General features: G+C 38.1%; 1 protein-coding gene across 5 annotated transcripts in view; it reads right to left on the bottom strand.

Moving 5' to 3' along the window:
• ST18 (ST18 C2H2C-type zinc finger transcription factor) overlaps positions 1-23,293 on the bottom strand; it is a 167,757-nt gene that overhangs the window by 2,498 nt on the left and 141,966 nt on the right. For 3 of the 5 annotated variants that reach the window (XM_059836311.1, XM_059836312.1, XM_059836314.1), the window contains 9 exons: positions 21,296-21,541; positions 15,089-15,204; positions 12,162-12,224; positions 11,305-11,373; positions 6,146-6,208; positions 5,967-6,050; positions 4,699-4,920; positions 2,534-2,622; positions 966-1,069 (listed from right to left, as the gene is read on the bottom strand). In XM_059836311.1, coding sequence (XP_059692294.1) covers positions 966-1,069; positions 2,534-2,622; positions 4,699-4,920; positions 5,967-6,050; positions 6,146-6,208; positions 11,305-11,373; positions 12,162-12,224; positions 15,089-15,204; positions 21,296-21,541 — 1,056 coding nt within the window. The remainder of the gene's footprint in view (positions 1-965; positions 1,070-2,533; positions 2,623-4,698; positions 4,921-5,966; positions 6,051-6,145; positions 6,209-11,304; positions 11,374-12,161; positions 12,225-15,088; positions 15,205-21,295; positions 21,542-23,293) is intronic. The other 2 variants (XM_059836315.1, XM_059836316.1) reach the window with 1 other exon arrangement.

The following is a 23,293-nucleotide window of genomic DNA, read 5'->3' as shown; positions in this document are numbered from 1 at the left end:
GGCATAAACGTCACCCTTATTTAGACCATACACGTGGTGGTTATTACAAAAACAGCATGAATCAACACTATATATTCCAGTGTAGTACAAATACAGAGGGGTATGGTTACACTTAGTTTGTTTTAGATCAGTTTAGACTTATATTCAGTTCCCAGATCTCATTTAGGAACTTTCTTCTTAAACTCTTATTCCTAAAATATTGAGCAAGCTTCCTAAAATATTGCTCTTGCTTTTGCCTAGTCTGCCCAGATGAACTCCCAGGTGTATATAGGAGTCTCTGTAGGGATGAAAATATTGAGCTTGCTCCATAGAACCACTATCAGCGTCTTAAAGCAAATTTAATCTCTCCAGTATACAAAAGAATGAAAGAGAATGACTCTTTTCCATAGCTCCCATCAAACTCATCTGCTACACAAATTGGCAAAAGGCATCCATTCTTTACCAGGTGTTGCCTGGAGGCAAAATCAAACTATTTGAATAACTGACAGGGGGTGAACTGAAATGGGGAGATTTTCTTAGGTACACATAAGAACAAAGTCAACTCGCATTAAGAGTTAGAGTTTGCCTGGTAAGAGGTAATATCCTTCCTAAAAACCACAGTCATGGGATTCTGCACTGTTTGGTCAACAGAGGTTTTGTCAACAAAGGAAAATGAATATTTTGTTTGGTAAATATGTTTTTTCTGCTTGCCAAGATTAGCTCCAAACTGCCCTGAATTTGTCATTCACCAGATCTTTAAGACAATACCCTGGAATCTGCTGCTTATTTACAGAAAAAAAAACCAAACAAAAACTTGACAAAAAAGCATGTAGGATTTTGGTACTTTTAAGTGCCACAGAGGGATGGGAAAACAAGTGCACAGGAGACTAACTGTGTTTAAACATAGCATTTACACAACATTTAATTTATTTATTGTATTTAAACATAGCACAAGAAAAGGTAAAACCTTCATGTTGATGTCATACCTGGGTTTGAAGTTTCATCATGTCAGCTTCAATTTTAAGATTGGATTCATTCAGTTCTTTTATTTCCTCATCCAAGTGTCTGATTTCTTCATCACTCTCAATACCTGCAAATAGTGGAAAAAAACAATATCAGATTTAAAGTGTCTATATGAAAATGGATGTATGAGTAACAAGCTGTATTACCTGTTACTGAACAAGAGGAAGATACCAAGCTTTTGATCAAATGATTGATCCTTAAATTGCCTCTTACTTTGCTTTTACTGTCAAAATTGTTTCCTAGCTGTAAAACATCTATAGTCTTTGCGTTTCACAATTCTTTTTTTCCTGTGCAACATGCAGCTACAAGCTGGAGGATACAGAAAGGAAGAATTGTCCAGAAAGAGGAAAGTTTATCATAAAACATGAGGGGGTATTTACAAGGATTTTTTTTTCATTTTAAAAGAAACGTAAGAGCAACCCTTCTTTTTCAGGAAACACCGCAGGGTAACATCTCCGCTAGTATAATTGCTGACTTTAGTAAGCTCATCTGTACCTACTTCTGATCTTGCAAGATCTTCTGTGGGGGCAAATCTCTGTGCAGAATAACTTCAAGAAACACAGCCTTAGTTACATGTGATAAATAGTGAAATTTAAATAACAGCAAAAGGGAAATTGTCAGGAATTTAACAAGCATTACAGGAAAAAAAAGCAAAAGTTTTACATCCCCACAAGTTAGATATAGCAAAGAAAAATACTTCAGGTCTTTAATGAAAGCCTTGCCCTGAAAAATACTGAGCAGCTACAGCTGCTGGCAATATATGTCCCTCTTTCTGCTTAGTATCACTCTGAGACCAACTCTGCCTAGAGATTTGTGCCACTCATGTTGTTGCTGCTTTAAAACCTAGAGCCCTGAACTGAGTCGACTGGGGACCCAGCTTGGGAAATCTGTAAGCAGTAGTCCCTGCCCCAGTGAAAACATGGACACATGGAAGCAAACTCCTTTGCCCAATGTAACACAACCGCTTTGCTCAGCAGTTGGAGGCATAAAGACTACGTTCCTTGAATCCTGGCACAAAGCCCAACTTTCTAGAGCATGCTGTGTAAGAAAGGAGACTCCTGCATATTTCCCCCTATAACTATTTGGTAATGGTTCCTTTACACTTTGGTTAGCAAAATTATCCAAGTACTGCACAGATACTAAACCATGTGGTATTCAAGTTAGGGAGAGGAGTCAATTTCTGCACACTATATTTATCCCTTCTTACCTTAGTCATCAGATAGCTAAGTCCTCATGATCTGTAACTAATAATTTATTAGTAATAACAATATTGAAAGCATCTCCAAATCAAAAAATAATGCTCTGAGGCAAGATGAGAGCATACCTTCAATGTTGAGTTATCATGATGTAAATGAGAATAATTTTATAATCTGTCATGCAAAGATTTTTCTTATTCAAGATTTGTTACCATTAGAGACAATTGAGAGGAGTGAGAATTAATGCCAGAATGGCATACAGGGGCATAAGTATAAATGGGAGCCAGGGCCCTTCTGTCTAAATAAATGTCATCATCTTTTACAAATCTCCTTACCACCACTTGCTTTAAGCTTGATAGTCATTAATTCTTCCGAAATTTTGCCCTTTTTTATGGCTTGTGCATTCAGAGGACAACCAGACAGGCTGAAACAGATAGGAAAAAAAACATTAGCACCCACTTGAAAATGGCAACAATCCTTTCAGGCAATATTATCATGCACTTGGACAGACCTCTGTACCTAAGGTCACATCCGTATCTCCATTATAGCATAGCTTCGGGGAATGACATAACTCATAAAGAGCCATTTAACTGTATATTCCAGCTTGAAAATTGGCACAGAAATCTCAACCTATAAGTAAGCAACTCTTAAGCATATTTCAGAATAATCAAAATAGCAGTGGCAGCTACTATTAAGTTATGTGAAGATGCATTTACAGAATTCTTGAAGTTCCAACACTTATAAATAAAAACTCTTTGTTGTTTTTCTTGAGGGCTTGTGCTCCAGGGGAGAGGGGCAGTATGGTCCTTTAAAATGGCAAGTTTACTATCAAAAAAAAAAAAAAAATTAGTTAATGGGATGATTTCCATGGTGCACAACTATTGTATCATTTTGTTGATACATTATAATGATCAATACACTAATAACTCTGGATATACCCTATAGACTGTAATAGCTTTTTTGAATGGTTCTATTATATAGTCAGTTTGCTTTTTAAACACCGTTCACATTAAATTACATTTTGCTATTTCAAAGCTTACAATTTCATCATCTGGTAATTATCTGAGGCAATTTTTATAGCCCACTAAAGGGCTAAGATGAATTGCACTGTCTTAATACTATCTTTATAAATAACAAAGAAGAAATACCCATATGCTGAAGAACTGGCAGAAGGATTTGTATGCAGATGTAGCCAAGTAAGGAGTGAAGGAAAATTTTGTTTCCCAGGAAAATGGTTGATTTTTGTGTGTGTGTAAAAATTAAAAACAAAAATCCTAACAGACATGGTGTTTCCACATGAAAAAAGCCCCAACTTTTGTGGGTTAAAGTTAGCTTCACACAGGCTTAGCTAAAAGCTATATAGGGAAAGATGTTAGTTCTTCAGTTCTAAAATGCTGCTTAATATCGCTGCCCAGAGCAGATCACTAACTGGAAGAATGCTCAAAGCCATGGGTTACTTGTTAGGTTTCAAATGTCCTAGGAAAGGATATCATATCACAAATCTATATTTACTACTTCATTTTAACGAACATGATCTTGAGTGTGATCCAGTCTTATGTAGGACAGAAATCATCTGTAGTATGTGTTGCAACCAGCTAACATACTATTTATGTTATCTGCTTAGTTAGCCCCAATTTACAGTAGTGTCCTAATGCAAAGACTTTAACATGGGATGTAGATCATAAAGTTAGGATAAGGCTGGGCTCTGAATTTATTCAAATCACCTTGTACATTCTTGTAGTGGAGAAGTTGGTTCAGAGTGTTAGAAAGAAAGCAAAGAAGGTACAGAATTAATTACAGAATTGATAGGCTTAATTCCTATTACAGACAGAAGATCAAACTTTGCCAGGTATTAATTCAGATTCTATAGCCAGATTCTTTGAGTAATATTGATTGAATGTGGTCAAATTATACTAGTGTTTTCACAGTGATATATAAAATTGTAGTATTTATTGTTACTGATAGTATGTGTGATTTCTGCTTTGTATGGATAGTTTTCTTTGTAAGATTGTTATAACTTCAAACTTCTGTAATCCATGAGTTCTACATGTTTACTTTTTTGTGTAGTTCTAGCTATTTAAACACAAATTTTACGAAAACAGTTTTTCCACGGGTAGAAAGATGAAATGAATGCAGCCATTGGTCTTGCTAAATCTTTTCTGGTGACATTTCAATGATATTTGCATTCTCTGTAAAAGATATACAGATACAACTCCATATTTGCCTAGGAAAGAACGCTATTAAATTTTAAACCATATAGAAACTGTTCTAATCTGAAAAAAAGACCTTGGAAAGTCACACTGCAATGGGAACACAGAAGAGTAAAAAGTTGATCCCAACTCTCTGAAAGTTATTCTGATCCATATTCCTTCAGCTGCAATGTAAACTATGTTGTTACTTAAAAGACTTCAGCACAATTTATTCAGACTGTTAACCTCACATGTTGCCAATTGAACAGTGGAATGTTAAGGAAAAATAAGAAGAGAAAACACAGTTATACCTTCTGTGGGTGACAAAAACATTATTAACATGACCCAGCCCGTTGCAGCCTGGCAAAGGACAGTGTGGCAGCTCTTGTTTGTTCAGTTTCCAGGATAGTGAAGACCCATTGACGGGACTCTCCTTCTGTCTCTTGGCAGCCAAAGGACAACCAGAAGCAGTGCGATGAGAAGTGTATTTACCTGATATGTGACCTTGGCCATCACAGCCTATCACTGGACATCTACAGAAACACAGCAAAAGAACCCCCATTTTCACTGGAGAGAGCAGGTGAAGACAGTCTCAAGAAAGTCTGAAAAAATAATTCCAGCTGCCTGTGCCACTTTGCATTAATGGATTAAGACTTGGTCCCTGGAGGCACACTGTAACTGCGCTTCTAATTCATGTCAAGCTGAGTTATGGGGGTTCAGCTGATCTTAAGATTAGGCAATTTAAAACACAGTCATACAGCCTAAGAGACTAAAATATTCACTTAGTATTTTACCAGAAAAGAATATTGAAATTCTATCACAGGCAATAAATCACACTTCTACAAGTGTATGGAAAGTCAACATTCTCTCCTCTCTACCTAGGTTTCTGGCATGAAGCAGAGGGTAGGTTCCTGTATCTGGGAGACTTGTACCATCTCATGCAAATACTTGCAAAGAAAGGTTTGGAATTCTTTTGCACTGCTCTGTCAGTGTTATGCAGCCTCTCATACACCATTAACAAGTATTAAGAACAACGCTGTGTGCAACTAAATCTTCGTATCTATATTCTGGCAGTTATCATTTACTGATTTTAATGGAATGTGCGTTCAAGTCAGGATTGTAGTGAATCTCTACTGAGTTTTCAATTTTCACTTTAAGTGAAATTTTAATTTATTTATAGAGAAAAGACATGAGACATATAGTTAAGTTCTCTGGGACATATTTTTAAGGTGTCACTCTGATTTAATTAGCTGATATGTTAAGATTGCACTAGGGCAGAAATAATTTGTTTTCCTTCATTTTGCCAAATTTTCCAACCGAGTGGCACTTTCATAGTACTGTTTAAAATAATCGGACCAATGCAAGCAGATATTGCAATCCTTCCTCACTGTTCAAGCTCCAAGGTGATGGACTTCACCAGCTTCGCTAGAAGCAGAAACACTTGGTTCAGCTCCAGCTCTAGGCCATATCCTCACATGGCTCAGATTAACTGGGGCATCTCCTGTGACGCCTCCAGTCCTGAGCTCTTACGGACTTTTTTCCCCCTTCACTGGTGGTAGACCTCTGCTTTTGTACTCACTTAAGTTCAGGGTCTTCTTTTTCTTCCTTGGTAGGAGGACCTCCTTTGATACCTCCTTTCCTGGCACGAGGACAACCAGATAAGCTGAAAGAAGCACACAGAATAAAAGCCACCTCTTTCTGCTGCTGCTTGCCGAGAACTCCAAGTGCTGCAGCCCCATGTGATGGGATAGTTTTTACCTTCTGTGGGATGCATAGTTCCCTGTCACATGGCCAGAGCCGTCACAGCCAGGTGTTGGGCACCTATGGAATAATACAGGGAGCTTACAGAATACAGCTTCAAGGGTACACAGTAAATAACGTGTACATTCTACATTTTGTCTCCGCTGGAAGAAAAAACAGCAGAGCTTTTGTGGAATAATTAAAACTAGTTAAACTATTTCTTGCTGATTTCTTGTTTTTAAAAGAGCAGACTCCTTTCATATGTGGTTTTTTTTTTTCTTTTATAACAGAGTTTTAGTAAGGAATGTGAACTATATTGCATATGATATGTAGATTTAATTAGTTTATAACACTGTTTGCACCAAACATTTTTCATTGTACAGGATCAACATTACAAAAAAAAAAAAAAAAAGGCAGCTTGATATAGATCTCTGTAAATTTACTGTTATGTGTTTGTTTGTTATTCTTCTCATGCTTTCAGGTACAGATATAAATAAGCACTTTGCCAGTATTTACAGAAGGGGAAACAGAAGCAGAGAAGCAGTTTTACTTTCGGGCATCAGTAGATGATAGGCAGAATTTGAATTCAATAGTTTGTATATTCTAGCACAGTAAGCGTACAACAGGACTGTATCTTTCTAGCACTAGGTTCAATTGGGTATTCAGCTTGGCAATTGGATTATGCTTATGTCTCATAGTTAAGAGGTTTCTCTGTGTGTGTGCAACAAACAAGCCTTTTCAAGTATGAATGTTTAATCCTAAAACATCCATACAATGAACAGAAACAAACCTGCCTGTTACTCTATTTTTGCCAGTGGTCTGGGAGGGTGGGCTTCTTGCTTGCTGGTCATATGTGGAGAATGTGCTCCAAAAGCCTCCTGGAGTCAGTAGGTCTTTCCACTGACTTCTGTGGGTTTTGGAGCAGGACCTTACTGGTAGCACCTTCCATCTCAGAAGTTTGGATATATATATTTTTTTTTTTTTCATTTAAGGCTATTGTGGTTCTTGTGTGGGTTTTTGGTTTGATTTGTGTTGGGTTGCATTTTTTTAAGAGAAGAGAAACACACCTCAGCACACAAAGCAGCATAAAAAATATTTACCTTTAGAAGTTGTGCCAGCCATTTCTATGTTTCTGTATTATACAGCACAAAGTTCTTATGCTAAACATCCCTAAGGGCCTTTTGAATGCTATGATTTTTACAGAGTATCAGAATTACAGAAAGAGTTGTGCCAAATAATCTTGTACTGAACCATTAAGGAAACTTGCATTGTTCAATACTCTCTTAAGGGTCTCAGATGTTACTGAATCTTTCCCGAGGTGAGGAGATGGGTGATTTAATCTAGTCATTGGTAGGCTGCCATGGAAAACACCTACAAATATAATTGTAATAGCACATCTGAGTGTGCAGGTGTATCTCCTCACAGAATATTTAAAACTATTTTTCTGTGAACAATTAATTTGTCAAAAATGTGATTTCTTTTGGACATGACCAAATTTATTCACTGATTCAAGTAGAATCCGCAAATAATTTCAACTGAAGAAAGGGGAGACTTTTTTTTAAAAAGATGATGTCAAAACATTTCATGATGACATTTTGTGAACAAAATATTTTGGCAGAACGACATGCCTCACACTGACAGCGAAGGTAGAGGTATGGGTTGCAGAGTGCCAGATATGCTTGACTGTGTGGAGATAAATGTTGACCTGCCTGAGTGTGGGACAAGGACTGGGCACAATGTCATGTGGAGCAGGCAGCAAGGGCAGATGTCTGGAGAGTGTGAATGCTCACAAGTAAATCCAGAACACCTGCCAAATACTATGGATATTAATTTTGGCTACTTGTTTTATCAGATGATCACAGATGGAAAAGCTGTCCGCATAGACTGGACGTGGATTTTAATTCAGTAAGAGCTCTTCGTGGGAGACATTCACATCTGAGAGTCTGAGAGTTAAGGATTTAAAAAAGACACTGAACTAAATTTAAATCTCCCCATCTGTACTTACCACTTCTAGCAGCAGATAGATTTCACAACCAGATTAGAGTCCAAGGTATTCTTGAGGTCATTAAAGGTTTGAGGCTGAGATACCATTGATACTGATGAAATTATAAGATGATTTTTCAGGTGGACTACTGACAAGTTAGTAAGAAGATTCACTAGGAAGACTCCTAAGCTTGACCACTGGGTTGGGTTTTCCAAATATTGGTTATATCTTTGTATGGATTGTGAAATTCCACAATACAAGATACACCAACAATGTATTGCCTTACAGTCAGTAATACTGTGGATCTTCATCAGCTTTTAACTGGCTCATCAGCCAGTTTGGACTGGTGCCCCAGCTTAGGGAGTCATCCTCTGTTATGGATTCCCGTGCAGAGCCAAGAAAATCAGATTTACATTGGAGGGCCAGAGGCCTTAGGAGCTCAAGCTAAAAGATGTGAACTCTCAAGTGGGTGTAGGTTACAGATTCTTTTACAATTCCTCAAGTTTGTTTTCCAAGAGCAAATCTCTCAGTGATTTCACATAGCAATTCTTGTAATGGTGCACTGAGTACCTGTTATTTTGTTACCTTCTCCAAGAGGGTTCCTTTCTCTTTAGGTATATGAACTATAACTGCACATAAAATTGATACACTGAGTTGCAGATCTAGGAGCGTTTCTGGTACTTTTACTCCCTAGAAAGCTCACAGGGATGGTTGAGTATGAACTGTAATTAAGGCAAACCCACAGAGGTCAGCTGAGAAAACTATTGACTGAAATATGTCATGCTGCCTATGCAGTATGCATCAGTATCAACGTGTTGTGTGAAACCTATCTAGAAGAACTGCTAGAATCTGTCCTAAAAATTGACATTTAACCGCAACAACTTTTCTAAGGATAGGACTGACTACCTATTCCTTCAAGTTTCTGAACTGTAAGTAAATATCTTTCTAAAGTACACTTAAAATTCTTTAAGGCTTGATAAGCAAGCTCTTTGGTGAAATAGGATAATCAGTCATAATTATCCCTTATAGCTTTAAAATCTGAGTCATCATCAACTTTAGTATGTCTTAATTTGATCACCTTACATTGCTCTGTGCAGAAAGAATCCTCAGATAAAAAATTTCTTGAATCTGACTCAAAGGCTCACTTTCTGAACAGATCTTCCTTATTTCCAAACTGTAGATCACATGGAAGCCTTGTATCTTTGCTGGCTTAGAGTTTCATAATTAAAGCCAAAATCTTATCTTGATTCTGGCAAATGAAACATGAATAACATTTGGAAAAAATACACAGCTTTTTCATATTCATGCCTAACTACATGAGGGTACTTTCGTGGCCTGATTCTATGAGCATTTATGCCCTCTGCTCACATAGCAATAGTAAAATTAACCATTGATATCACTATACCGTACCAGTGCAAGCACAATTACAGTTTTTGGCATAAGATTTCATTTAGCTAACACTTATGAAAAGCAGAGTTTTGTTTAAAATTTCACCTGAACTATGTTTGCAGGAAGCTAAAATAAGGTGGTACATTTTTGGAAAATAATTTTATTTAGCCCTTTTTCCTTTTGCAAATTGTCTGTGAACAGATTTTTATTTTTGCTCTTTTTCTAGTTAATTGAAATTAAATGCTAAGTGCGTTATGCAACATATTTCTGTCTGTGAAATGTCCATGAACTTTGACTTTGTCTTTCACAACTCCCTTATTATACATGTCGTACAGTGTGCAGTTTGTCATTTAAGTCATATGCTGTTGCTCCTCTTTCCTTATGGCATGACCAAAACTCTAGAAGCTTTAGTGGAAAAATAACCATATTGGTATGCAAATTTCCTTATTCACACATGAATATGGGGGGGGGGGGGGGGGTGCTGCATGAGGAGCAACTATTCAAAATATTTGTGTGAGTGTCTATGTATGGCAGAAAGCCAACAAAAGCAGGGACAAATATATATGACTCAGCAAATGATTTCAAATTTGTCAGCATTTTTGCAAGTCAGTTCCTTGCTTCTTGTGCTGCTCTTTTTAAAACAAACTAAACCTAAATTTTATACCTTTGAGACTCGGTGATGGAAAAACTGAAGCACTGTGCCAGTGTGTCAGTTTACCTACTATCTTTCCTTTAATAAATAAATGGCCTTCCTTTGCCATTTTGCTGCATCTCCAGTACGTTCAACTCCATAGCTACCATCATTTCAGCATTTTGTTTATACTTGAAGTTGTTGGACTAGAAGATGAGACCACTAACATTCGATCTGAAGTAGCTAACTTGTGACTAAACACTGAGTCAAGCCTAAATGCAGTCACTCCTACTATTAATACCATTAGAACAGCATAATAGTGCCATGATCAGACTTTATTTTCTTCTATCTGGACTAGGGATGAACCTAAAGGACAGAAAGGACAGTCACAGGATTCTCCCCTTTTTACACACATTCATGAGTTTTTCCAAGCCATCTATTATGGGATCCAATTTACAAGTTACAGAGGGAAAGCTATGAAAGAACTCTAATTATCCTTTCCTCTTCCCCACATCCTTATTGACAAAGCCAATTCAATAACTAGATGACTGGTTGCCAGTGCCTCTCTTGACTACAGATTTTTGAAATATTCATATGTCCCTATACATCTGTCTATATAGCAGAGCCTGCACAGTCCTTTTGTAAGTGACATTTCATGGTGAGAATTATGCCAGCGCAAAATCATATGACTTGATGTCTGCTTCAGTGACATTAAACTCCTAGTATATGGTAGTGAATGTTAAAAAATTATTTGCAGGAGTTCTGGTCTTGTTTTTAGATTTATTCTAACTAGATTTATTTTTAACTAAATAATTCTAATTTATTCTAACTGGATCAGACTGAGTTATTTGCCAGTTCAGTCTTACACGTTAGCTATTTTCTATTTCTTCCTGATTCAGAAATACTGTGAGAACAGCATCTCTCCTAGTGTTTACAATTTTTTCCCCCAGGTCCTGATTAATTCATGAAAATAAAGGGGTAGAAAAATGAAGAAAGGTAAATGGAGAAAAGTAAATTCTATTTGACTCAAAAGCTTTCAAACCAATTCACTTCAAATTTTGGACAAAGGTTTGGTGTAACTCAGAGCAATGCAAATGAACAACTGCATTAATGTAGGGAACATGTTGATCAATGATAAATAACAATAACATTTGTGCTATTATCAATACTTACTTAAGCTCCTGAGAGTTAGCAGCCATAAGGGATTTTAATGTCTTGTCAGCTAATGGGCACCCAGAAACACTGAAAAAAGAATGATGTGAAATGTTTTACTAAAACAGAACACCTTTTTTTTCCTTAAAACAGCAGCTTCCAGACGATCTATGACTTAGAATGGGAAAAAAGAGATCCTCAAATATTTGCTCTTGGCAAAGAAGGAGCAGCCAATATCAGGCAAATTACTGGAAAGATATACAGTCAGGGCCAAAGGTTTCTAAGCCCCTGTAAAACTTTGCATGGGGAGGCAGTGGTGCACAGAGTCCTTCCTTTATCTTGCCTACATGAAGGGCAGGTAGAGCATCTGGTCCACGTGACTGGGAAAAGGTAGAAACTGCTCCCATCCTGCTCCCAAAAGCAAAGGCAGGAAATTATTGTTTCAACTCCTAGGTTGACAGTAGGCTATTCTGAAGAAAATATTTAGCATCCTCAGATTATGTTAGCAGATCTATGAATTTCAAAGCCATTCATAGAGATGTCTACAGAAATCTCATTAAAATCTCATGCACCAGCATCTGTACAGAGAGTGCTTGTACACTCAGGGAAATGAAAACTTTACTAAATTACTTATCTACAGGTCTCATCTAAGACATGCAGCTACAGTAATAAGCATATACTGCTTAACTCCACCAGTTTATTGAGCCCAGACCTTCACAAAATATAACAAAACCAGGAAAACCAGCCTCATTTCTGTATGGATTATTTTCTGCAAATTACTTTTTAATACTTATCCATGGCTAGTATAAAAATGTTCAAAGATGACAACAGCTAAAAGTAAATCTATTTCCTGCTTTAGGCTTCCTGTTGTTTCTTACCTGCGGTGTGAGGCATAGTTTCCTGTTACATGACCGCTACCATCACATCCTGGAGTTGGACAGCTATGCAGAGAAGATGCAATGAGAAATTAGAGTATGTATAATACATCACATAGCTCACCCTACCCTGCAGTGAATTACATAACGATCCTTGGGGCAATCACATTCATCATTACACATCTCAACACTATCATGACACTACAGAAAACTAGCAAAACTCACAGAACAGTTCTAGTTTTCAATTATTACTTGAAGCATAGATGGAAAAAAGTTTTCCTATTTCCACCACGCAAATGAGTCAAAACCTTATTTTTTTAATCTATATAATGTGAAGCCACCATGCTTTGCATAGATTTTTTGTTTACAACTTAGGTTCTTAAAAGGACAGTTTCATTACTGGTACCAAATTTTGACAGCAATTCACACATGTTAGGGATGAAGTTTCTGGCCTGACCTCCTGTATAACATAGTCCAGAGAACAGTAATATTCAAAATAATGCCCTTGACTTCCAACTAAAATAAGGCACCTTCTTTAGAAACACATCCAATCTTTATTTGCTGACGTAAGTGAAAAATTAGGTGTTACGGTTGCTTGCAAAACAGAAAGCACATCAAGCTCACACAGCTGAAGTTCAGAATAATCACAAAAGTTTCCCAAGATGTTTCTCAGCTGAACTGAGAAGTGATACAAAGGTGATGTACATTTAGCACAAAATACGTCCCTTAATGCCAAGAGATGGAGGTATGTTTGACCTGGAGAAGATGTTACAGCTTCTGTTTTTCCTCAGCCCTTCTTCAGTCATAGCACTGAGCTCATTTATCAAATTGGGATACAGTCCTCTGCAAGAGGGCAAAGATATCAAGGAATGCAATTTGTGCATGGAGGGGGAAGGGTAGGTGACTAAGTATACCTTTCTCCGGTATTTTACAACACTAACACCAACCCTTCAGAGTTGAGGCTGTGTCTTCTTTCACTGGACCCGTGGATAAGAAGGGCAAACAGAAACTGTACAAAACCTTTTAGCTGGTGCTCCATAGTAATGAGTAAGGGGTACCTGAGATCCTCACCTGGCTATTTTCTCTGAGCTGGCAGAGTGCTAGGAACTTTTTCAAATCTGTAAAGAAGCCTTAGGAAGACATCAGCCTCATTTTCACAGCCCAGTTCAACCTGAGCAATGCAGTTACGGGCAAGAGAATTAACAGGAAAAACAGAAAGCATATGCTAGGAGGTGGTATTTATAAATTAGTTCACTGAAACTGAGCTAACCATGTCAGAAATTTTTTTTTCTGCAAGTGCTTCTGTCATTTTAAAAACTTCCTCATGATGGAGCCAGCTGTATTGAATTGTTCTTTACAAGTTCTGAGCTCAATGGGATCATAGAAATGCAGTTTGTTCCCTATATTACCTATAGATTCTTCTGAGAAATTAAAACTATTTCTTATTTAATTTTCTGGACAGCTACATTTTAGATACCTGTTTCTACTCACTGTTTGAAAATAATACAGTAAAACCACTGTAAGCTGATCAAGGACCTTGTAAATACTCTGGGAATTATTATTTAGGAGAGTAGAAAAGCATTCGGCAGACATCTCAAAACAGGTCAATATCACAAAGGAATAAATATTACAGAAGAAAAGACATTAGTCTTCAGCAAATAAACTCTCAGTGATTTTTGTATGCATTTGTTTTAGAAGAGGCAAAACAAACCTGACCTGTAGCAATTCAGGTCATGAACTGCAACTGCAGATATAATATGGAGAGCAGACAACATGCAGACTGCATGGCATGAAGGGTAAGAATTACTCTTCATAGCAGCTTGCCTCAGGGAAATGTAATTTCTAGCGACAGAGGCAGATCTAACTGATCCAGTGCCACTGAATCTGGGGAGCAGGACACAAGGTGAAGGGATGCAACTCATTTATTTATGGATGAGCCTCCAGCGATACCTTATGGGCTATCATCACTAAGCGGTAGAGTGCACTTGTCTAGAGACCTAGTCTGGTTTGGGACAGAAAGAAAAGTGGTATAAATGATTGCTAAGTTCTAGTAGACTATTACAGCGAAAACACTCTATTGATATCAAAATGGTGTTGGCGTGAATCCAAAGGGGTTTTATGAAGAGCCTAGATGAGATTTTAAAAAGTGACTGGTGTTATGAACTGGTTGGGACAATTTTACTGAAAGGATTCTAAACTGAAACAAGCTGTTGCATGCAGAAAGATTTAACAGAGTTATCCTGTTTTCTTTGCAGTTAGTAAAGTTTTGGAGCCTAAGACAGAGCAAGTGAGTCTCTGTACTTGGGAAAAGAGAGTATTAGCCTGTTCTCCCAGAGTGTGAATTTGTGCATCCACTGCATTTTCAGCAGGACAGAATAACTAACTCTGCTTTGGAGGAAGCAGATGAAGGACTTGACTTAAACATAGATTTTGTACAGGTTGGAAAACCCTCGGCCAGCTCCTGTCTTGTGTTTTATCTTTTTATGAACTTGGCATGTTTCCTATCTGAGAAATCCCCAGCACTTCTCCACAAACTCTCAACAGTGGATCTATAGTGACGATTGTCCAAATAAAGTTTATTTATTTATGTAAGCATTAGCACAGCCTATCTGTAGCACACTATAAACTGTGTGTTTTATAGAAGGAGCTATTGCCCATTTGTTATCTATCTGAGGAATAAGGAGTGATACCCAGTATAACGTTAGTCATGAATCTGTCCAGACTCCCAGGTCTACCCTGGCTTGTCTCAGCTCCAAACCTCACGTCTACCCAGTTGCATAGACACAAGAGGGAACTAACTACCTGCAAGGAACTGTCATGCAAGTGTCCCTGCTCAGCTCCTGCAAAACTACTCCAAACCAGCACTCAGAACAACGTTGTAGTCAGTCTTTAGCAGGGCAGAGGAAAACATGGCATTTTTTGTGACTCACGTGATGAGTTCCTTTTTGAGATCTCTTGAATGGAGCTTGGGTTTAGGACTTGGTATGGAGACATCTCCTGGATACTTCTTTTCCTCCATGTTTTCCGGAGAGCTCACTTGATCCTTCTGAAATATTAGATGAGAATGTGACAAAAGGAAGGTTTCTCTCTTCAAGGCTTCCCACATATACAGAAATAACTTGCTCTGGCAAGAAGAGAATCTCTTGGAAAATATTAAAAAAAAAGTCTTAAGATACGATGGAGAGAGATGAAGACATTTTAGTACATCATAATTTCAGGATCTTATAGGTAGACTTTTAAAAGTGTTGAACTGTATAATTGTGAAAGTATTTCTGAAGGCGGATGTTGTTTTAAGCTGTACATAGGGAAAATTTGATTTAGATTTATAAAATGGTGATAAAGACCAAAGAAAAATACACAGAGAAAAAAAAAGCAATTGTTGAGTATATAGAGCCAAACAAGACTTCAGCAAGTATGTTCTTGTTTTTTCTGTGCAAGTACGTCACTGAGGTTTTTTTACAGTTGAAGTGAGTACCATTGTACTGTGAATTACAAAATTACAATCATAAGTTTTAAAAAAATATTGTACATAAGCATATGTAAATGCAAAGCTTTTTAGAATTGAATGACTTCTTATCTTATTCAAAGAGCAGGTTCTTGTTAAAATGAAAATCATAAGAACAAAACCACTTTGAAAATTTCTTAGTAGCAGGCTGCTAAGAGTAGTTCTTGATTTCTATTATTTGTAAATTAAAATCATCACTGCTACAGCGCTGTTTGATGGCTGGTATGGACCATGTGTATTCCCTCCCTTGGGAAGGCATTTTGGAAATCTGGAGTCCTGAAAGGAATTACATTTTTGTTTTCTGAAAAATCTTCTTTGATAATTTCAAAATAGCTTGGTTTATACTGTTTTGAGAATTAATGCCTTCAATTATTATTATTTTTATGAAGGATAAGTATTTCCTTTCTGGAGGGATGCTCTGTGGATATTGTATCATTCAAGAAATCTCCAAAGCCCATAGCATCAATTATCAAATCTGTATTAATCCCTTCTGGGACTGCAGGCTGGTTTTGTGACTCTGTTCCAATACTCAGGTAGGTATCACCCAGAGATTACCGTCTATAGGAGCAGAAACTGCTGCCTGTGGTTGAGGGGAGAAGCTCCCAGCTCCTGCTAAACTCATGGGGCTGGTACCATAGATGCCCTGGGCTTGTGCAGCTGATGAACGTGCCAGGACAGAGGGGCAGGGATGTCTGCAGAGCTGTTAACACAGAGCAGAGGGCTGAGAAGAATCTGGACTGAAAATGGAGATTCTGCCTAATGGGACTTGTAAGCTCTGTGGGGGTGTTTCTTCTGATAAAGCTTCCATATGGTCCTCAATTCTGGCAGCTCATCTTTGCCTGTTTGCAGACTGGATCCTCAATATGACTTCCTTTTGCTTTCTGGTACTGGCTACCTACTGTCTACTGAAACTCACGCTACACATACATATAGAAACCATGCCATATTATTGCTATAATAGTTCCTACTGATTTTTGCAATCACATCTGTGGGGTTAGTTTGTCTGGGAATAATCTAATCTGCTACAAATATAGAAAGCAAAAATACATATATTCAGCTTTTCTAAACACTCTTTCATAGTAATTATCGAGAAATTATTAAAAAAAAAAAACAACCCTAAACCCTGATATATTTCAGGCTTTCTAAAAGAAAACTTCAGATAAGGAGTAATAGAGAAAATTAAAAACAATGGTAGTTATTGTTAAAATGTTAATAAATTGTTAAAATGTTAATAAGGAAATAATAAATAGTTGAAAGTCCTCCAAACATGGAAATGAAAATGCTAAAAACCAAAAGTGGAAAAATGAATGCCAGCTTTGTTCAAGATTCAAGAAACCTCAAAGACTGTTTTTCAACATTGAGTTAAATCCTGGTTCTAGTGGCATATGGGGGTGGTTTTGCCACTGCAATCTGCAGAAAGGGGATTCAAGTTCCTGACTCTCTCTGTCCACAAGTTCTCACCTGCTTTTCTTACGTACACATAAATGCAAGCTCCTACAGGGATCGTCACCAGTGTAAGTCACTGTAAAACCAAAAGCTCCCAAAAGAAGCAACAAAATGGTGGACCCTCTGTTGCCAGCTGCACGGGGTGAGATGTCAAAATAACTTAAAAAAACACAGATAAGGTGGTTTCCATGTAATGCAATGGAGATTGAAGAAAGCTGGCTTATCAGTTTTCTCTCAATCAGCTAACTCTGATAGGCTACATCTGTATCACTGAACTGAGGACCAATGCTGTGTTTCTAAAACTTTAGTGCATGGCTTGGCTGGATCCTAACTGTATCAAGACCAGGCACACATCAGCCTCCTCCACTTCTTGTCAAAGTTCCAACCGAGAGGAGCCTGGAGGAGAGGGTGGAGGAAAGACCACTCTGGCATTCCACTGGGATCCTGAGCTGTGTGATGTATCTCAGGATGCACCTGCAGCAAAGAAGTGTAGCTGTAACTGTTCATGCTGCAGGTTTTATTGATATTTTCATATATATAGCTTGTGTTCTTTATCTCAACTGAAAGATATCTCTTGATCTTTTGCTGGTGATGGACCAGAAACTTGTATGTGTGAGTTATTCATCATGTCACTGTCTGACACCTGCTGCGCAGACAGGACTGATTGGGAATTATGTATATCAAGGCTTGACAAAATACTACAGCATCACAGTTCACAGCTTCATTTAATGATGTTTCACTGAATCATTTAACAAAAATAAGATTGCAAGATGAAGGTTGACATGAGTACATCTACAGCCACCAGCATAACTGACACCAGAGGATTTAGAATTGCAGTATTTTCATTTTCTATCTTTGAAATAATTCATTTTTTAAAAATCTAAATTATGAATTTCCTGAATTGAGTTACTAATATTTGTAATTTTTTAAACCAATAGCTATACACACATACATACACAAACACCTACAATTTCATAGTAACTGCTCTTTTGAAAAAGAAAAGATCTAATAAGGACCAAAGTGGGAATACAGCTTGTTTCCCAGTTAACATCCATTAGTGTATTTCCCAGGAATGTGGGAGACATAGAGACATTTAAACAGGTGATTTCTCCAGCATTGTCTTAGCACCTCCTGGAACATCTGGTATTATTCAAGCAGCATGAATTCTTCAGATGTGTAGAAGCTGCAAAAGAAAGGCAGTGCAAAGGAAATGCAGGTAGAAGAATACTGAAACTCTGCCTTTCTAGGACCTTACAGCAGTACATGTGGCCCAAAAGGGGCTGCACCTGTCTGAAACAAGTAGGTCAGACCTAAAGACCAAATATTTTTTGGTCCTCCGCACTTAGGACTGAGCACAGAGCATCATGCCTTGGCTTGTGTGCTTCTCCAGTGATTTAGCTTTAGAGGGAGAGATAATCCTTTGGGAAAACACCTTTAGCACTTCCCATTTTTTGGTCTGTTAGGTGATGTCCATCAGAGCTAGTCAAGTCCAACCATATCTATAGTTTTTCCTTTCCCATTTGAATGGGTTTATAACTAAATGCAATCAAAATTCTGAAGAATTCCAGACTAAAAGGAAAATCAGAACCAGCCCAATCAGTCCAAACACTACTATTTTCTGCAAAGAGCATGTGTGTATTCATGCATGCACACTACAGAAAGAAAGCAAGCAATGAAACTCCATTAATGTACAGATGGAAGTTTATATTGATTTCAGCAAAGACCAGAACATAATGGTAACATGAATAACAGATAATAGCATCTGGCACTTTTAACATTTTTAAGCCCTGAAATCTTTGGAGAACTGACAGTTGAACTAACTGACAGCTCTAGTTATTTCTCGGTGCTTTCCTTTTGGAGAGATTTTGAGCTTTTTCCAAATACAGAATTTTTTTTTTTTAAGGGGGCATCTGGACAGGCTATTTCACTGAGAGAGAGAGAGACAATATTTTCTGGAAATTACCACCAAAATTAAGCAACTGTTGTGCATATGAACCAGATAACAATGAATTAGAAATAGATATAATCAGTCATTTTCTTTGCATGAGGATAACTGCCAGTCTTCGATGTACAAAACAGAGCCTCTGGCCCTGAGATCACTGGACATGTCAATGCTCCCCGGGATGGCAAAAACTCACAGCAGAGGTCTGGGGCCAGATCCTTAATTAGGGCCAAACTGCACAGTGTCAAAGCACCGAGCGCAAGGGCAAGAGTTCCTGAACGCAGATCTTTATGTCCTGTCGGGTAGTCCGCTGATGCCTCCAGCTCCCTGTAAGGGAGAGGGAAGCAGCCGGCCACCCACTGAGGCCTTCTGAAAGTTGAGCAGGCATTGTGAGGGACACTGAGGTGCTCCTGACACGGCTCTTTTGCTGAGCTGCGGTGGCAGCAGGGAGGAGGAGCAGCAGGACAGGCCCCTTGCCAAGTCTGCGACACCGATTGATCCCCTGCAGCAGGGCGGTTCTCTCAAAGCTGGACGTGCTTGCACATTATGCGGCATGAATGGGGAAGAGCCTGAGCCCTCAGCCTACCGCCTCATGTCAAACCCACTCCAAAACCCTGATACAGGGATCGTGCTCTCATTGCTGAGGTGAGGAGCATCATCAGCCCCACAGAAGTGACCACAAAGTGCTCTTCAAGGCAACCCAGCCTCCAAGACGTGATCCACCATGGTGCAAACTGTCTCAGAGGTATCATTATGACAGGCCTTTACCCAGTGCTAACAGATATTTTTCTTCACACAACTGAACTATCTTTTATTTCCAGGTATTTTTGGAACTGGAGGCCTGGATCCCCTAACATCGACCCTAAATAGATTTACCCCTGTCTATGTCTTCTTGAAGTGCCAGTTCTGGTATTTGAACAAAAGATAATTTTGTAATAAATATAATGTTCAAACGCTATTATTTGATATATAAAATCAAATAGGGAGGAAACGTATTTGAAGCTGAATAAAACCTCCAAACTGGGACATTTTTTTTGCTGCTTCAGAAAGCTGTCACTCAGGCTTGTCTATGTTAATTACCAATATTTTATCTAATTAGCCTTTAAAGGTACTGATGGTCCCTTCCCGATTTAAGAAAAATGCAAGCAATCCCTATTCTGACAGCCAGGCTCAACAGAAAAAAATAAAACCAAATTTGCCAGCAAATTAGAAGAATAAAAAAGAAAGACAAAGAAAGGAGACCATGTTGCCAAGATAGGATAAATAGACATGAAAGAGCAAAAAAAAAACCAAAACCAAAATCAATTATCAACTTGGAAGTGGCAGTCTAGAAGGTTAGCCATAAAAGTTGGAAAGTTACTAAATAAAAATATTTCTGAAATTTTATTTGCTCATCTTTGTTCCTGCAACTCCATTTTCAAGTTTGGGCTTTTACATTTCCTAGGACAGTTTGAAAAGTGAAGACACCTGTATATAGTCATCTAGTTTATCTATTCTGTTTCGTTATGGGATAAAAAATATCACAATTGGTGGAAATTATGTACATAACCTCTTGTAACCAAAGCCTTCAGGAATTCCTAACAATTTTTTATTTCTGGATTTGTGCTCTCAGAGTGACTTCTGGACCACTAGACTCACTTGTGAGATCTAAAACTAACTGGCAGAGATTTCTTGAAGTATGTTAAATGTAAAATAAAAAGTTTTCCCCTGAAAGAATATTGCAGGCAAGGGTCTAAGTATATGTTTAAAAACTTAGATAATGAGTTATCTAGAATTATAAAGAGTTGGTGTGGAAAAATTACTTTATGTTGCAGCATAAAAAACCTGTATTTTTTTCTTTTCTTTTCTTTTCTTTTTTTTTTTTTTTTTTTTTTTTTTGAGTGAACCCTAGGTCATTTGGGTGTATGTACTACAGGACTGAGCCATCACGAAGAAAATTTTAAAAAAGGTCTCTAATTGTGGATAACTTTGAGTTCCTTCTCTTAGATGCTTACAGGCATTCACAACCCATACTGAAATCAACAGTTGTCTTCAACCTCTGAAAGTAGGGCCTGAGAGCAAGATTTTTCAAAGTGAATAGTGATTTTTTATGCTACATCTGAGAAGGCATTAAAGCCAACTCAATGTTCACAAACCTCTACCTATGCAAATTGATTCCCTTTAAACTGCAATAGATTGGTCATCCCAAAGACCACCATACGGCCACTCACCCAGGGAAAAAGTCACTCAGAAACTGAATAATACCTCTTTCTCTTCTTCTTTCCTGCCATGAGTCTTGCTGTAGTTGATTGGTGTATCCCAGCCTTCCTGTTCACAAAGAGCCTGGTAGAAGGCTGCATTTACCAGGATGCTGCTTGTTTTGAAAGGAGACGAGGAAGGAGTGGGAATTGCTGTGCTGGCAGAAGTGAGAGGTGTAACTTTGTCTTGGCTTCGGTTCTTTTTCATGCTCAAATCCAGAGTGCCATTTTCATCCACTTCTATCTCAGCTCCCTGACATGCAACAGGAAACAGAGACATGTTTAGCTATGGACATGGTGAGGCTGCAACATAACCATGTGGTGCTTTTAAAGGATAAATAAAAATGCACGCTTTTATTTAAATTTATCTGAATCTAAAACCAGCTTTTCGATTTATATCAGTTAATGTCCAACTCTTAGGCAGACTTAAGAGTAGCTTCAGTAATAGTATCCCTGCATCTCAGCTTAAACATAGTAAGTAGAATTTAAAAAAGATGCCTCTAAACCATAACCTATACACCCTAAATCTAGTTTTATTTAAAAAAGTTTAGCTTTAAATCTTCTTGATCTTTTCACTTTTACAGAGAACTATGACCCCAATTCACAGTTAAAAGCATTAATGCTTTGTTTAGGTCATCAAAAGCATTACTATTACATATCCTCCCTTCCCCCCACACCCTGAATATATTACAACATCTGCATCATGGGGGAGAGAAGGAGGGGGGAAGAAATATGCCTAAAAGTAGCACAGTAGGAGAAATTTTCACTAGGGTTTTGTACCTCACTCAGAATAACATATTGCCTTAATCATAGTTTGACTAGGCCGTTAAGGCACAGGTCTGCACTGAGACCACTAGACTGGGAGCCACAGGAGCATCTTTAGGAGGTTCTCCCTGATGGAAACCTTCAGCATGAGTTAAAAAAGCCTTTGCTACCTGGCAAGAACAGCAAAGAGCAGCCTCCAATTGCAGGAGTGCATGCAGTTTGGGGAGAGACACAACTTCTCTTTCCAGGCTGGGAGAAGCTCTCAGAGCCTTACCCTGTCTGACCACAGAAAAAGAGTACAAACCCCTCTTCTTGGAATGATGAAAAACTCCTGAAAGTGCAACTTACTAATGGAAGCAACAAAAATTTTGCCTCATGCTCAATATACAACACTGCATATTGACATATATAGCGATGGGTATAAGACTAGTCCTTGCTATTACCAACAATTACTAAAGTCAAGTAGGGGAAGAGGTGAAAGAGGTGGCTTCTAGAGGAGCACTTGGTAGTCTAGTTCTGCGTGTTGCCCTGAATAAGGTGGAAACCATTCAAAGACTGTAGAGATAAATAACAACATCATAGATCTACACATGTAGAATGCTGTAATTAACACTGCTCTGCGTCTTCCTGTTATTGTCATCACTCCTATTTTTTATTTGCATCATCACAAAGCTCAGATACCACTTGGTAGCTTGGGGTTAGATATGTTAGGTGCTGTATAACTGTAGGAGACAGTCGTATAAACCCAGATTGAGACTTCCTACCTTGAGTAAGACAAAAGTAAACCCATAGCCTAAGTGAATCACCTAGACATTCATTTGTAAATGGAAAAGAGACAGGTATGTCCAGGGGGCAAGTTTTTCCATCTTTCTTAGACATCTTCCTTAGGAAGAGATGAGACACCAGCAGAAAGAGTCCCTTTCTCTTTCTTCCCATTTCTTCTTACTATTGCTGGAGCTTGATGATTAGTCAACAATTTAATGGTTGAAGATAGGGCAGTGAAACTTATCCTTGCTTGAGGATCTTAAAAACAGTTGTGGTGAGACAGGGAATTCTTCTCCTGTGCTGAAAGTGTGACATGGCTACCCTGGTTGGACTGAAGGCACAAGCTTCCTTCATGCAGCCTTGTCTTCTCTCACTACCAGCAATGACTCATTTAAAGGTAAAATGCATCTGATGAAATCTTTTTAATCAGAAGGAAAATGTTGGTAGAAGTTGAAAATTTAGGGCTCAGGGATCT

This window comes from Gavia stellata, chromosome 3 (assembly GCF_030936135.1).
Source record: "Gavia stellata isolate bGavSte3 chromosome 3, bGavSte3.hap2, whole genome shotgun sequence".
Taxonomy (NCBI): Eukaryota; Metazoa; Chordata; class Aves; order Gaviiformes; family Gaviidae; genus Gavia; species Gavia stellata.
Note: the sequence above shows the minus strand (reverse complement) of the source record. Positions and strands in the feature narration are given on the sequence as shown.